This window comes from Juglans microcarpa x Juglans regia, chromosome 2D, assembly GCF_004785595.1.
Source record: "Juglans microcarpa x Juglans regia isolate MS1-56 chromosome 2D, Jm3101_v1.0, whole genome shotgun sequence".
In the NCBI taxonomy this organism is placed as follows: Eukaryota; Viridiplantae; Streptophyta; class Magnoliopsida; order Fagales; family Juglandaceae; genus Juglans; species Juglans microcarpa x Juglans regia.
In genome coordinates, this window is record NC_054596.1 from 18042716 (window position 1) to 18058764 (window position 16049).

General features: G+C 36.5%; 1 protein-coding gene across 2 annotated transcripts; it reads right to left on the reverse strand.

Moving 5' to 3' along the window:
- Nucleotides 1-79: 79 nt before the first annotated feature.
- On the reverse strand, nucleotides 80-12035 carry LOC121249091 (traB domain-containing protein-like). 2 transcript variants are annotated; one of them, XM_041147754.1, is made up of 9 exons: nucleotides 11456-12034; nucleotides 6342-6389; nucleotides 6124-6183; nucleotides 5532-5615; nucleotides 5229-5333; nucleotides 4032-4145; nucleotides 3760-3860; nucleotides 765-876; nucleotides 80-550 (listed from the first exon to the last, which is right to left on the reverse strand). In XM_041147754.1, the coding sequence occupies exons 1-9, from the start codon at nucleotides 11945-11947 to the stop codon at nucleotides 422-424; spliced, it is 1245 nt and encodes a 414-aa protein (XP_041003688.1). In that variant the 5' UTR covers nucleotides 11948-12034; the 3' UTR covers nucleotides 80-421. The 2 variants fall into 2 exon arrangements, with proteins under 2 accessions (XP_041003688.1, XP_041003689.1); XM_041147755.1 differs by lacking the exon at nucleotides 765-876 and having other exon boundaries at nucleotides 11456-12035.
- Between the last annotated feature and the right edge of the window lie 4014 nt (nucleotides 12036-16049).

A 16049-nucleotide genomic window follows, 5' to 3' on the forward strand; every position in this document is an offset into this window, starting at 1 on the left:
ATAACAAATTAGTAAGAAGATGAACTAAAACCATTTGGTATGTAAAAGCACTAAAGATTTCTAGAGAACAAAACCTGAATAAGCAACCATAACCAAGCACCTTGAATCAATTACATCTGTACAGAGATCCCTCGTTGAGATATATGAATATTATGTTTCTTATTCGTCATGGTGCATTGAATGAATTTCAGAGATTTTAAGAATTTCCTCGCCTTCCCATCGACATGACTTTCCTTTGCCAAAGTTTCACATGAAGAAAGTGAGATCGGCTCAACGAAGTACAGGGAACTTTGATTATGTAGTTGTGTTCATTGTGATTTCTCAGCAATTAAGAATCGTTAGCTACAAACTAGCCTTCCACACCTCGCCCCGGTAATTTCCCATTTCCAACCACGTCGCCAAGAAACAAACTCCGGTGGAGCTATTTCTTGTTAGCAAGATAGATGCCAGACAAAATGGCGACCCCAGCAACTGCAACACCAAGAGATGTGAGGATATTCACAGTTGAAATAGCTGGTTTTTGTGGTGGCATTGTCAAAAGATCCTTCACCTGCAAAAAAAAAAAATTGGATAGACTCTCAAAGCTTTGAGGTTAGATGATGGAAAAGCTACTTCAATACAACGAAGCACTATTTCCCATTTAAAATAAGACATGGCATGCCAAAATGACTGGCCTCTCTATAAAATACCGATATGAAACGCTCATGGACTGGTTTTAAAGGCATATCATAAGAAATAAATTCTTGGGGGAAAAAAAGACCAACCCCAATAGGCTGCTTCCAATTCTTTTTTATTCCTTGCAGATGTCCCTTCCCAACAACTGCTACGACTAAGCTGTTCTCACTAGCAATTCTTAGTAATCTGGACGACATGTACCTTGAAACACATGACGTTTGCCCCCAAAAAAAAAAAAAGTTGCCCTTAGAGAAATCGTTAAATATTAATTACCATAAAAAATAAAAAAAAACAAATGCAGAACCATGAATTTCTTCAAGCAAACATGGTTTTTGCTACTTTTGAGTGGAAAGTCTCTCAACTGCCAATATAAATGTTCACAACCTAGAGTTTTGTATGATCCGTTAAACTGAAACCACTGATCACAGTTTCATTAATATATGAATAAATTGAGAATATGTCTGAGGTAGAAAGACTCTAGTTTGGTTTCACAAACTTTTGAAACCATCTCATCTCATCTCATTTTAACATCCAAACACCATTCAAATACAAACATTTTTCAAATTCAAATTTTCAACTAATCATTACCTAATCATTACAACTTTTCTAAACTTTTAAATAAAACAAAAACAATTCAAATTTTTCAAATTTCAAAACAAAAATAATATTAAAAAAATTATATTCTAACCATCTTTTAACTTTATAATTTTTTCATTCAACTTTTTCTCTCATTTTCCAAAATTTCATAAAAATCTTAACTCAAACTATTTCACTACTACTCACAAATTATCTCATTATTATTCACATATTTCTTATCTTATCTCATCTGTGTAATCAAACGAGGCTAAATTTAGTAAAAGGAGGACGGCACCTCCTAAATTTTATTGATAAATAAAACCCTCACTTATAACGAAGGAATACCAAACAAACCAACAAACTAAACAATCAAACAACCAAAACCAAAAAAAAAAAAAAAAAAAACAAACAAATCAAACCCGGACCAACTAACAATGAATATATGGTAAACCTGAACTTTCCAAACGCAACATGCCCTTTAATGCCAAAGGGAGGTGCCGTCCTTAGTAACTTTCCTTAGTAAGGTTCCTGCTACCCAATCCCACTATAACTCTTGCCACTTAATCCAAGACCAACAGGCAACTTTCAACTACTGAACATAGAGTAATGCTATATACAGTCGTGGAGTTCGCAAGCGTCGTGCAGTCGCTTTGAAAAAGAGTGGGATCCACTATTAAAAAATTAATTTCTTTTCATGTGGGTCCCGTATTTATTCATTTTTTTCAAAAGGACTGCACGGCGCTTGCACACTCATGACTACAAGTATCATTTCTCCTGAACATAATAATGGTTGTCTAGGATAAATCCTTCCTATTATCTTTTATTCTATTTTTGTAATTTCATATCTCTTTCCAGTAGATGTAACAATAACAAAGACCGAATGAATGATAAAACGATGGCCCCCTAAAGAAAGGGAAAAAGAAAAGAAAGATATAGTCCTATGGATTCTGCGTCAGTGCAAACTGTAGATTTGCCAAGCAATAGTTGTGTACAACAAAATTTAGGATAGGGTTCGATACTAAAATAGTCCCTGTGATTTGCTTTCGAAAAGTCCCCAGGGCTGTAAATAAACAATACTACTCGACAAGCCACTCGAGATCGGCTCGTCGAACTCGGCTCGATTTGTTTATTAAACAAGTTATTCATGAACACAAAGTTATGATCAATTATTAAACGATACAACTAATATAAAACTCGACTTGACTTGTATAAGCTCGTGTAAACTTGAAGTATCTATTATTTTGCATAGTCTTATCTCTATATTTATAATGAGAATATTTTAAATATTGAAAAAGATAAGAGGATATGATGTTACTAATACTAAACGCGTTACTTGAACTTTATGAATATAATTATTTATATACATATATATAAACATCATAAGGATATTAGCAAAAAGTTAAAGTTTGTTTGTCAAAATATGTAGATAAAGTTACTTATCCAAAAAAAAAAAAAAAATTGTAGATTAAGTTACAAAAAAAATAAATAAATAAATAATCTATTTATCTAAATGGAGCAGCTCGTGAACAAGCTCGAGCTCACTCGAATTTATTAAATGATTTGTTCACGAACATAAAATCCAACTCAATGAAAAGCTCGAGGTCAACTTGTGTTTGAATAAAAATTAAACAAATGAGGCTTGACCACCCACTACTCACTCGAACTAGACTCATTTACACCCCAATCAGTCCCTATACTTTGAGCTTTTTACTCGTGTTTTGAACTTTGATCAAATCACTAAATCGGTCCTTCCATTAGTAATCCATTAATAATCTGTTAAAATGTTGTATTAGCACCAATCACTGAGTGTCACGTGTCATTTAAAAAATAAATATGAAAAATAAAAACCTAGACAGACCCAGGAAGGCTTGGGTTGTCTAGTGCGACTCTGGTTGACGCCTAGATTGGCACCCAAGTGTCCTAGGCAGTGCCTAGATGCATCCAAGCAGTCACACCTAGATCAAGCCAGGCTATCTAGGTTTTTTTCTCATAGATTTTTTTAATTTTCTTAAATGGTACATGACATCTAGTGATTGGTGCTGACATGGCATTTCAACAAAGTACGAATGTATTGGGATTTACTATGCATCAGCCACTATCCACTTTCACACCCCACACCTATAACTTTTTCTTAGGGTGTAGATGTGTTTTTCATAGGGTATGAGAGTGTGGGGTGTTGGGTGTGGGGTGGTGAATAGTGACTGATGAGAAGAATTTTTCTTAACGTATTACTAATGAAGAACTGATTTGATCAAAGTTTAAAGCACAATGAGTAAAGATTTCAAAAATAGAGTATATAGGGACTAAGATTTCCAGAAAGCAGACGACAGAGATTATTTTACAAGTCAACCCTTTACGATATCTCAAAATTATTTCACCATAGATTTAAATTCTTTATTCCATCTCACTTGTAATGTTTAACTAGGACAGAGCAATTTATATCATGATATCATCTTTTGACATAAACGACTACTTTTTATAGCATATATGAAGGTAAAAGATACTAACTTATCTCGCTCATGTACAAGGGTCTCCATTAAAGTGGGGAACTCCTTGCTCATTTCTTGAATAACAAGAGTCAGCATGTCGACATCATCCATTTCCTTTAACTGAAGATAAGAAAAAACAAATAACAATTAACTAAACTTAGAAACATAAAATGAATGCCCCTTTTCTAGATGCATATGGGTAGATATCATTTGCTGCTACTGCGAATTACGGTAAATATGAATATATGAAAATTACTAATGTCAATAAAAAATGAAGATAGGAGAGCTCACCATTCTATTTAGATCTTCAGAGCTTGGTAAAAATACTGCTTGAAAAAACAAGGTATAGAGTAGTTTTATCTTATGCCACAATGGCATTTTTGCCCAAGTCCTTCGTATTGTAATCTGCTTCAGCCAGTTTCACAGTCATACAAAATTAGTCCTTAAACTTTGAGAAAAAAGAGGGTGGGGGTTCCCCATCAAGCTTTGACATGAAAGTGCATTAGATTAAAGATAGACAAGTCTTACTGCTGAATATTCAAATACCTGTGGCAAAAGAATCAATAAAATAGATCAATTCAAATTTTGATTTCAATTCTAGAGTGTAGTAGGTATTTCCTTTGGTATACTTCATGTGTACTTGGGCTATGCCTATTCGTGATAATAAAATTCTTATTAATTATAAAAAAAAAAAAAAAAAAAAAAAAAAAAAAAAAAAAAGAACACTCAATGCACAAGCAAACTCATCCACACAATAAGGTTGATTCCAAAGAGGATGAATAAAAGATTTAGGTAGCTAATAGCAGAACATTGAAGAACTTACAAAAAAACTGGGGAGTATACAAGTTGTAAATAACTTCAACATTCATTTGAAAATAAAATTATAGAAGTGCCATAAATTTTGCAAAAGCAAGAATAAAAGTAATCCACCGACAATTTTCGACTTCTTAATAAATTTCTTGACTAGACATTTATGGAGAGAGAGAGATGCTTGATATGGCTCTCGGTGAGGCCTGCAACAAGCTACTCAAACAGAAAGCAAAGCATGTAATAACCAGAAAGCGCACCAGATTCTTTTAAAAGGATTAAATCTCATGCCCTAGCTTCCAGGGATTTTATCACGTATTTCTTTTTCACAAAGAGAATTGTTACATTCTTGGAAATAAAAAATGACTAACAACATACTCAGAAACAAAATCAGGTATATTCATCCATGGAAACAGTTGTAAGGAATATATAAATATTCACCTTAAGGGTGAAATGTACCACGGTAGAACAGGAATTCAGTAGTGAGGGTAGAATGGGTTGGGTTTGCGTGGGTTTTGGACCCTAGGGTTGATATGATAAACACCAAATCAAGCGAAGGAGAAAGAGGAAGAAGAAAGCAGAAAAGAATAGCGGCAGGTGTGGTAATAGGGTGGGCTGAAGCAGAAAGATGATCCATGGACCAATTTCATCTAACAAACACTCAAAGCAAAAATACCTTACCTGAACCGGAATGTCCCCCAGAAACACCCTGCCCCCATATTTCATTGCTTCTTCATACGCCACACGAAACTCTGAACCAGGAAAAACCTCGAGCTTACTAGCAACCTACTAGGAAAAAAATGAAAACAGTTTAGAGCATAGAATATAAAACATCCTATTTAAGAAATTATGAAATGTTTAATGAGGAAGTGAGCAGAACACAGTGACTGAGATGCAAGCGAGCAGAACACGGTGTGACTGAGATGCATTCTCTTTTATTATTATTGTGATGATCAAGATGCAAATTAAGAAATAGAAGCATGCCTTGGCAAGAAACCAGCTGTAAAGTATTCCAAAGATGTTATGCTTTTTCTTCCACATGTCTAACATTTCTCCCATGGTTGGTACCTGTAGAACTAACAATGAGCATACAAACATGTAGAATCTTGGAAGCGAAAACTGAAGAAACTGCATAGCCAAAAAAGCGTGTTCAACAAATTATAACCAGCCGTCAGAGAAATACGGGGTTGTCTCTTGAGTTTTTTTTTAATAAGCAAGTTCCCTCAAGTCAAACAAAAATAGTCAAAAATTTAATGATTTAATAATTATGCAACCGAGTAACGAAGGCAAAGAGCCCAAATATGATAATTTCCTAACAAGCACACATGTGTGAGAATGTGCACACGTGTGTCTGTATAAAAACAACAAACACACCACACTAGAGTGTGCTGAAAAAAGAACTACAAAAGCAATATAAAGACCATTACTCAGAGCTCAGTGGTGGATTGGCACATGAAAAAGGGGGGGGGGGGGGGGGGGGGGGGGGGGGGGGGAGTGAGTGCAGGTCAAATCTATAATTAGGAAAAAAAAATTTAAAAACCACATCAGAAATCTACAGAGCATCCAACACACTGACCTTTATGTTCTGAGGGGTAAGCACTGCAACACAGCTTGAGCATAGTTCTAAGAAAACAACCTGTAGTCAAGAAACACATATTTGTTAATGTACACAAACTTCAAACCAAACATTCAAGATGTTTACGTCTACAAAACAATACTAATGCAGGAAGTCCACCTGTAAAATGAACCATCCATCAATCAAATGATTTTAATGAGTTCTGATAGAGAAAGAACCTGTGGTTTCAAAAAACTGATTACAGCTTGTACTTCTCTGCATGATTCCTGCAACGCACATGGAAAACTCAGCATAGCTATTGATTCTTTATATTCATAAGAACAGCGCCATGGATAACCCACCCCTATGTAATTTTTACAAGCAAGTTTCTACTACAATTGAATGTAAAATAACCTTTTGACTCTTCCACATTAGGGTGAGGTCAGTACAAGATAATTGTAATTATCTGTTTCACTAATACGCAATCTAGTCCTTTTGAGTACATTTAAAGGAAGAGACCCCTTATCCATAGCTTCGTCTTTAGCTTACAACATTTTTGTATCATTCGCACGCGTAAACCTAGAGGATGTTATTTCTTCTCGGACACTTTAAATGAATACGTATGAATGAATAAACATAACATTACACACCCACCCACCCATCCACACACACATGTTTGATTATACATCACTCTCATACATCACTGTAGACAATCAAACTCTTGACAAAAGCAATCTTAATGGAAAAGAAAGCAATGTAAAAAGTTAATGAAATTTCACGGATATGTTGATCCAATCATTGGAAGTTTAATCCAGAGTAAGATGGCATTTAGAATTTTCTTGACAGCCAAACATTAACCAATTAAGAATTCTCTTGCCTGCCAAACAGAGTGTAAGGGATTTCAAGTTTTGTTGTGATGGTGTCGAGATGGGCAATGGTTTTTAACTGAAACAAGCAAAACGGTGCGTTGGGGGTGATATTTAAGTAATGCGCTGCATTTTGGGAGGATTAAATGAAGCTGTGCGTTTTATGGCAAGAAACGGTATTAACGGAATGAAAGTTGAAACGGGGCATTTTGGGGATTAAATGAAACGGTGCGTTTCAAGCTTAGTAGGAGCTGTGCAGGAAGAGATTTATACGATGCGTTTTTACAATGCAATAAAATGACTGTGTTTTACTTTGTAGCTTAGAAAGTACAAAAGCTGAAACAATTGTGGAGGACTCTTGTTCAGACTTGTTGATAATTGAAGTTTTCTTCTCTGGAGGTTGGATGTTCCTCGAAAGCCTCTTCCAAGAATCTAAATCGTTTCTTTCTCAATTCTTGTTCTGTGTTTTTGAGTTTCTGCGTGTTGTTCTTGTTACTTGTGTTCTATGGCTTTGTGTTGTGAATTGAAGGGCACCCGTAACAATTGGTATCAGTTTGAAGGCAATCCTACAATGGCAGAAGGCACACGTTCTGCTACGGTGAAATTACATCAAGAGGCTCTGAAAAGACAATTGGATGAACACCAGAATGCTATACATGGCATTACTAACAGGTTAGACATGCTCACTGATATGATCAAAACTCTGGTAGAAAATCGTCAAGACAAGTAGCTTCACCTGGGGATCATTTTCATGATGTTAGATTGGGTATGAATGAAGAAAGGGTCTCTATACCTTGTGGCATGAGGATAGATTTTCCCCATTTCAATGGGAATAACCCAGATGGTGGATTTTCAAAGCCACCCAATACTTTGATTTTCAACAGACACCTTCAAGTCAGAAGCTTTTTATGTCATCATATCATATGGAGGGTGAGGCTCTCATTTGGTATCAAGATGCCATAGACTGTGCTGTTTTTAATTGGTGGGCTTCCTTTAGGCAAGTAAGATTAGGAGGCTTTGACACACCTCAAGCAATCCTCATCTATGGTTGTGTTGTATAAAGCTCAATTTGAGGCTTTGTCCAATAGGCTTAAAGGATTGTCCAAGAGGCATAAATTGAGCTGCTTTCTAAGGAACCTAAAGGATGAGATTCGATTACTAGTAAGAATGCTCAATCCTATTAATCTCAATGCAGCTTTTGGATCGGCAAAAACCCAAGAAGAATACCTATTAGCTGCTAAGGCATCGTTTGTTTTTACAACGACTCTCAACTTATCTCATCTTATCTCATTTAATTATTACAACTTTCTCAAATTCTCACACAAAATAAAATAAACAATTCAACTTTTTCAAATCTCAAAACAAAAATAATATTAAAAAAATATATTCTAACAATATTTTATTCAACTTTTAATCTTAATCTCAACTCATCTCATCTCATTTCATCTACGAAAACAAACGAGGCCTAAGAGGCCATAGAGGAGTAGTGCAGTAAACATTGACTCAGCTGTGGAAGGGAGTAGGATGCAGAAACCTACTCTACCAAGAAAATTTTCTCTTCCCAAATGGATGAGAAAAGAAAGAAAGACATATGCTACCATTGTGATGAAATCCTACACATGTAAGAATCCAAAAGTGTACTTGTTGCAAGTAGATGACACTGTTAATAAGAGGGCATAAATTGAGGAGTTCAGTGAAGAGATTCATGTGATGGTGGAAGAGACAATAGCTGAGGATGAAGGGCTAGAAATATCCATTCATGCAATCTCAGAGTGTTCTAATAATAATGCTATGAGATTGCTTGGAAGGATAGGGAGTTGTGCAGTTGAAATTTTAGTGGATTCAAGGAGTACACATAACTTCCTAGATACACTAGTGGTGCAGGCAGCAAAGTTAAAGGTTCAGGATGATTTAAATTTACAAGTAAGAGTGGCCAATGGTGATAAATTGTTGAGTAAGGGCAGATGTGAAGAATTGATTGGTTCAGAATTCATTTTCATGTTCTGACCTTAGGTGGCAGTGACATTGTGCTGGGGGTTCAATGATTAAAAACCTTGGGTCCCATTAACTAGGATTTTAACTCTATGTCAATGAGCTTAGTGGTTGGACATTCAAGAGTCTCTTTGCATGGCTTGAGGTCTGATAGTTTGAAGGTGCAGAATGGAGAAAGCAGCTTGAAGTCTTCTTTGGTAAGACAACAGGGATGGTTTTTACAATTGGTGGTTGGGGAACAAGAGCAAAAACCTGGAAGTCAGGTAAAAGAAGTAGCAAAATTGATTGAGGAGTTTAAGGAGGTGTTTGCAAAACCTGTTGGGTTGCCTCCAAGAAGATCTTTTGATCATCATATTCCACTAAAGGATGGAATTGCCCCAGTCTTAGGGAGGCCTTATAGATACCCACACTACCAAAAGACTGAAATAGAGAATATTGTCCAAGATTTGTTAAAATCTGTAGTGAGGCCCAGTCAAAGCCCTTTCTCTTCACCAGTGCTTCTTATAAAAAAATCAAATGGTTCATGGAGAATATGCGTAGATTACTGTGCATTAAATCAAGTAACAATCAGGGACAAGCTTCTCATACCTGTCATTGGTGAATTAATTGATGAATTATTTGGGGCCAAGGTTTTTTCCAAGCTGGATTTGAGGTCTGGTTATCACCAGATTCGAGTCAAGAAAGGGAACAATGAGAAAACAGTTTTTAGAGCTCATGAAGGCCACTATGAGTTCTTAGTAATGCCTTTTGGCCTTACTAATGCCCCTGCTACTTTCCAGGGGTTGATGAAGGGGTTGAAATGCTGATTTACAGCTGAAATTTGGTGGAGCATTTGGGACATCTCAGATCAGTTTTGGGGATATTAAAGCAGAGCACAACTCGTATGCAAAGATGTCAAAATGTAAATTTGCAATGGAAGAAGTTGATTATTTGGGTCATGTCATTTCTGGTTGTGGCGTCGAGGCTGATCCTTCTAAGATTGTTTCCATGATAGAGTGGCCCATTCCCACTTCCTTGGAAGCACTGAGAGGTTTCTTAGGCCTCACAGGCTATTACAAGAAGTTCATAAGAAATTATGGAACAATTGTTGCTCCATTGACAGTGTTGCTAAAGAAAAATTCTTTCAATTGGACTGCAGAAGCATCTTGGGCCTTCCCAACAACTTAAGAATGCTATTACTACACCTCCTGTTCTCAGATTACCTGACTTCTCCAAGAGCTTCAAAGTTGACTATGATGCTTCTGGTGTGGGATTGGGGGTTGTTCTCATGCAAGAGGGCCAGCCTATTGCTTTCTACAGCAAGGCTTTCAAGGGGAACGCATTGTTGTTATCTAGAGAAAGAGTTACTACCTTTTGTTTCTGCAGTGAGCAAATGGAGACCTTATTAGCTAGGAGGAGTTTTTAAAGTGAAGACTAATCAACAGGCCCTTAAGTATTTGTTAGAGCAGAGGGTTGGCACATAAGCTCAACAAAAGTGGCTGTCCAAATTAATGGGGTATTATTTCACTATTGATTATAAAAGAGGGAAGTAAAATAAAGAGGCAGAAGCAGCTACTTTGGCCTTAAATCACTTTTCCAACTCCAGTTTGGATTGAAGAATTGAAGCAAAGTTATCAACTTTCTCCTACAATCAGTAACATTTATTCTAATAAGCTTTAAGAGGGCCTGGAGGGTCCAAAACATTATGCATTACAGCAGGGTTTGTTATTGAGAAAGAGAAAGCTTGTAGTGGTTCAGAATTCACCATTCAAGAATAAGGTGTTCATCATGTACATGATAGTCCACAAGCTGGGCTTGTGGATTATTACAAAACACTGCACAGAGCCAAGATGGACTTTTATTGGGAAGGGATGCACAAAGACAAAAAGAAATTAGTCGGAGAATGTGAGGTGTGTCAGACATGTAAGCATGAAACTGTCCATCCAGCTGGACTTTTGCAGCCACTGCCTATTCCAACCTCTCCATGGTTAGATATTTCTATGGATTTTATTGAAGGTCTGCCTCCTTCTAGTGGTTTTAGAGTGATCCTCACAGTAGTGGATAGACACCCAAGTTTCGACATTTCTTTCCTCTTGCACACCCCTATGCAGCAAGTAAGGTAGCCCAAATGAAGCGGTGCGTTTCGAGCTTAGTAGGAGCTGTGCGGGAAGAGGTTTATACGATGCGATTGTATGCGTTTTGTGTAATGAAACGACTGTGTTTTACTTTGTAGCTTAGAAAGTATAAAAGCTGAGACAATTGAAGAGGCCCTAGAGGACTCTTGTTCAGACTTGTTGATAATTGAAGTTTTCTTTTCTGGAGGTTGGAAGGTTCCTCGAAAGCCTCTTCCAAGAATCAAGATTTGGATTCTTGGGTTTCTTTCTCAATTCTTGTTCTGTGTTTCTGAGTCTCTGCATGTTGTTCTTGTTACTTGTGTTCTGTGGCTCTGTGTTGTGAATTGAAGGACCCGTAACACAGACAAAATCCAGCTATGTAAGAAGCAAGAAAGGAATTACCTGAGACACGTGAGCGGTGCCAACCAAGTACACGTCGCAGACACCACCCTTGGCGACGGAATCGCACGTGAGGGCCACCACGCTTCTCGAGAGCTCCTCGGGAAGCACTGCCTTCGTCTGCTCCGAGGACTCAGAATCGTCGTCGTCGTCTCCCGATGGCGGCTCCTCCTCGATATTAACGATGCTTTCACTCAAGCTCTCATCGGCGCCAGGGTTCTCGATGTGGACAAAGTCCTCGCCATTGGCGTTGGCGGACGTGGCGTGAGCGTCCATCGCTGGATGGGACGAGTGGGGTGGTTTCCGACGGTCGAGGGATGAGGCAGAGAAGGTAATTTTGGATTGTCGCGAGGCTGAGAAGTGTACGAGGCTTGCGAGAGTGTGGGCGTTTTGGGCACGACGGACAGAGAGTCTAGCACTGCCAGAGGCGAAGCCGAATAAGCGGAGTGACCCGACCGAGTTGGGTAGAGAAACCAGGTGAGTCGGACGAATCATAAAATCAGGAGCAAATGGATTTAAATTTAGAAGAAAAATAAGGGGCGCATGGGTTTAAATTTAGGTGCCTTCTTTTACCAGGGGGAAGAGTGGAGCGGCGGAGCCTCGAATAAGTACCGTTGGGATAGAGATCCGAGGAAGGACAAAGCCTAGGCCTATGTAATATTATTACAGAAAATGATAGAAAATTATATTCTGCTGTATAATTATTTTTGGAGCAAAGATACGTACAATCTCTAAATGTATTTATAAATTTAGTTAATTTTATTTTTAAATTTTTTTAAAATTATGATAATATCTTTATATATTTTTTTCTATTTAATGAAGAGTTTACTCGTACAATTTTTATTTGAAGATTACAAATAGAATTTTTCTTATTTTTGTATATTTTTCACACTTTATTGATATAATTAATCAAAATAGTTATCTCATATTAAAAAAAATGACGTAATTAATCACATAGTAGAGTGCGTTAAAGAATACGTAAAATGACTATACATAAAACTTTTGATAATTTTTTAAATAACGATACACATATAACTTTTTTATAATTACTTTATAAGTCATTTTATAATTGATCAATATAATTGTGTCACTTATTAAAAAATTTAATTTACAAAACTATCCTTAATTTCAATAGGGTGGTAATTGAATCATTTCTTAATTTTTTATATAATTATTATTTAAAATAGTATATTTAAGTAAAGTGTTATTATTTTTATGTGTGTATTCCTATTATTATTATCTCACAATAAGCCGTGTGGCGTGTATACATTATACAAACATCAATTCACAATCAAATATTATTATTTCAATGCACTACTAACTATCAATTTTGTCCTATCATATCTCAGGACGTTGCTACGTCCACAGACCGAAATCTTCTACCGATTAGTTTTTATTAATTTTACTTTTACTTTCATCATTTTATTAAACTATTTAGATATTTTAAAAAATAATAATTATGTATTCATTTAAAAACACTTACTTAAACACTAAGTAAAAAAATTAAAAAAAAAAATCAGTGGCTAGATACACAGATGTGGTTAGAGTATTTCCTTCAGATCAGCATATCTCCCCTCCATCCTTATAATATAGGAATAATTATAAGGTTTTGAACAAAACCCCTCCCCATCTCAATCCTCATTTAACAGTTCGGATTTACGGTTTGTACAGGAATTTCTCATATTTGAAGAACGACTGTACATCCCATCATTTCCAAACCCTATTCAGTTTTCCTTTCGTCCCGCGTCTTCTCCTCTCTTGCTAGGGTGTACACTTAACCATAAGCCCCTCCCTCGCAACACAACACCAACGATTGCAACCTCTCCGTCAGCAATTTTTGTAAGAAATTTGGTTTATTTTCCGTCGTATCTTTATCTCTTTCCTCATTTTCTTCTATTTTTCTTTTCATATCTCTCTCCTTCTATGTTTTTCTCTTCTTTTTTTTCTTCCTCCCAACGCTATGATCAAGTGTGTGAGAGATGTTTGCATACAACTCTCTCTCTGCGTCGGCGATCTCTACAAATTAGGATTTCTTCTACTGATTTATACTTTTACTTTTTTTGATTCTTTCATCCTCGCTGAGACTGTTTGGCTGCCGAAAAGGTTAAGATGCTTTCACACGGATTTTTTTTTATAAATTTGTCTTTCTCATATTTTACTGTATTTCTTGATCGATACATTCATTGAGTGAGAAGAGAAAAAAGTGAGGCTTGCGATTGTGACTTTTTTAGGATTTGGTGTGTTAGGTTTTTGGTTTTAAAGAGAATTTGGTAGAGTTTGTAGTTACAGAATTTGTAAATCATTCTTGGATAGAGAGATTGAAAGTGTTGTGCTGGTGGAATTGAGATATTTCTCTCGTTTACGTTGAAGATTTTGGGTATTGTTCGAGGAATTGACGAATCATTTTTTTTATACTTAGGTTTTTTCTGTATGTTTTTTGCTGTGTTGGGTGAATTTATTGCATGTCCAAATTTTGACCCCTCCAGATTTAGAACAAATGGTTTGCTTGCTGTTGCATTCGTTTTTTCCCCAAATTAATTTTTTAGCTATGTACACTTTCGTTGCTCTTTCTATGGGTAATTTGTTGTGTTGTAAGGTCCTTTGCAGTGTTTCATATCTCTCGAGGGAGGGGTTGTTATTAGGCTGTGATGATGGTGTTATAGTGTGGGTTAATTCACAAGTGTTAATGGATCTCATCGATATGGCGGAGAAATCCTCACCCGGATGACCATATTGCAGTTTGTGGTACTTTCCACAAAAGGTAATCAGGGTTCGGGTGGGGTTTTGCAACCATTCGATGTGAAGGACTCATTGCTTACGCATATTGTCAATATTTTCACAATTCTGAGTCTCATTTATTTATACATTCGATATAAATGCAATAGATGAGAATACTCTTATTTAGCATTATTGTGATTTGCATGCTGTTTGGTTGTTGTTTTGTGTGAATATGTGAATTGGTCAATTTTGTTACATTGCTTTATGTTGTGTCATTGCTTTGTGTTATATTGTGATAGAGAAGTAATGAATAAATTAAACCCATTTGGCTGTGATGATGACAAAGTCTGGTGGGGATATAGGGAATTTATAGTCATTTTCTCAATGACTAGGTAACCCGAACGGCCAGCAAGTTGTGCCGACCGGTTGTTGTAGTCATGAGAGGGTGGCCAAATTTCGTAGATGTCAACATTCGATTCCTGAGCCGGCGATAGAAAAACCTCAAACTTTATAATTACGTGTCTAACATTTCAATGCATTTTTAGAGATGGATTCACAAAACCCTGGACATATATACTTCACCAATCTCCTAAGTCAAGACCCTCAACTAGACCCCACTTACGGTGGGCAAAGTGGAAACTATCATATGACTGTTGATGACTATCCACCCCTACCCCATAACGATCCTATCAGCGTTAGGAAATCAATTAGGGGTGCGAACTTCATTCCTGAAGAATACAAGTTACTTGTCTCCACATGGCTTAATTGTAGCCTTGATTTCGTCCAAGGAACATACCAACGACACTCCCAATTTTGAGAATTTTTTTTAATACTTTCAGCAATTTAAAAAAACCACAAATGACTGGACTATAATGTCTTTAATACATCGGTGGTCGGTTTTCAAAAGGTGACAAACAAATTTTGTGTGAAACTAGTCCAGATTAAAGGGTTGAATCAAAGTAACATGACCGAGCAAGATAAGGTAGAATATCCATAATCTTACTTGTTTTACGAATAATTAATTTTTTTGTATATTGGTTGAACATAAAGTTTTGTGTTTACACGCAAGTTTGACAAAATCAAGGTTATATACCAGTCGTTAGAGAAATGCTCCTTCCAGTTCGAGCATTGTTGGCACCTGTTAAAGGATCAACCTAAATGGATTTGACGTCCCACAAAGGAGAATCTAAAACGAAGGAAGACGATGTCCCCGTCCCCAACCCCGACTCGATGTTCGGGCACTACGGTAGATTCTTTTTTTTTTTTTTTATCTCGGGACGGATAATGTGATGGATAATAACGTGATTGAATTAGACCAACCAATGGAAAGGAAAGTTGAGAAAGGAAAACGAAAGAGCAAGGCATGCCAACAAAGAAGATTGTTGTGCTCAGCAAGATGAAGTATAGACTTTTAGAGGAGTCACGTGCTCAAGAGAAAGAGTTTTTTCTCCTCAAGACCAAGAATATGGAATATGACAAGGAAAAAGAGCTAAACAAAATCCGTCAAGAGGACGAAAGACTGAGGTTGGAGGTGGAGAAACTAGAGCTTGCCAAGAAGGAAGCGGATCAGCGCATTATGATGATGGACGTGAGTGCCATGTCAAGACTATAGTGGTTATATTTCCAAGAACTGCAAAGGGAAATCATGGCGAGACGCAATGCTGCAGCACATTTGGATTGATTAAATTTTTCTGTAAAAAGTTTATTTATTTATTTTATGTTTCAGACAATGATGGATGACAATATTAGTGGTACTAAGACAATTTAATTTTTAGTTAGATTGTCTAAATTGATATTTTGAAATATAGAAATTAGTCATTACAATTTCAAAAACTATTACAGATTACCTCAAATATAGTTACTACTAACATGAAGGAAA

Excerpts from the sequence above, each read along its gene's own strand:
- LOC121249091 (XM_041147754.1), bottom strand. The coding sequence starts at position 11,947 with ATGATTCGTCCGACTCACCTGGTTTCTCTACCCAACTCGGTCGGGTCA. Across the intron at positions 5,334-5,531 it reads ACAGCTGGTTTCTTGCCAAG|GTTGCTAGTAAGCTCGAGGT; the intron begins GCATGCTTCTAT and ends TTTTCCTAGTAG. Across the intron at positions 4,146-5,228 it reads TGGGGGACATTCCGGTTCAG|ATTACAATACGAAGGACTTG; the intron begins GTAAGGTATTTT and ends TGGCTGAAGCAG.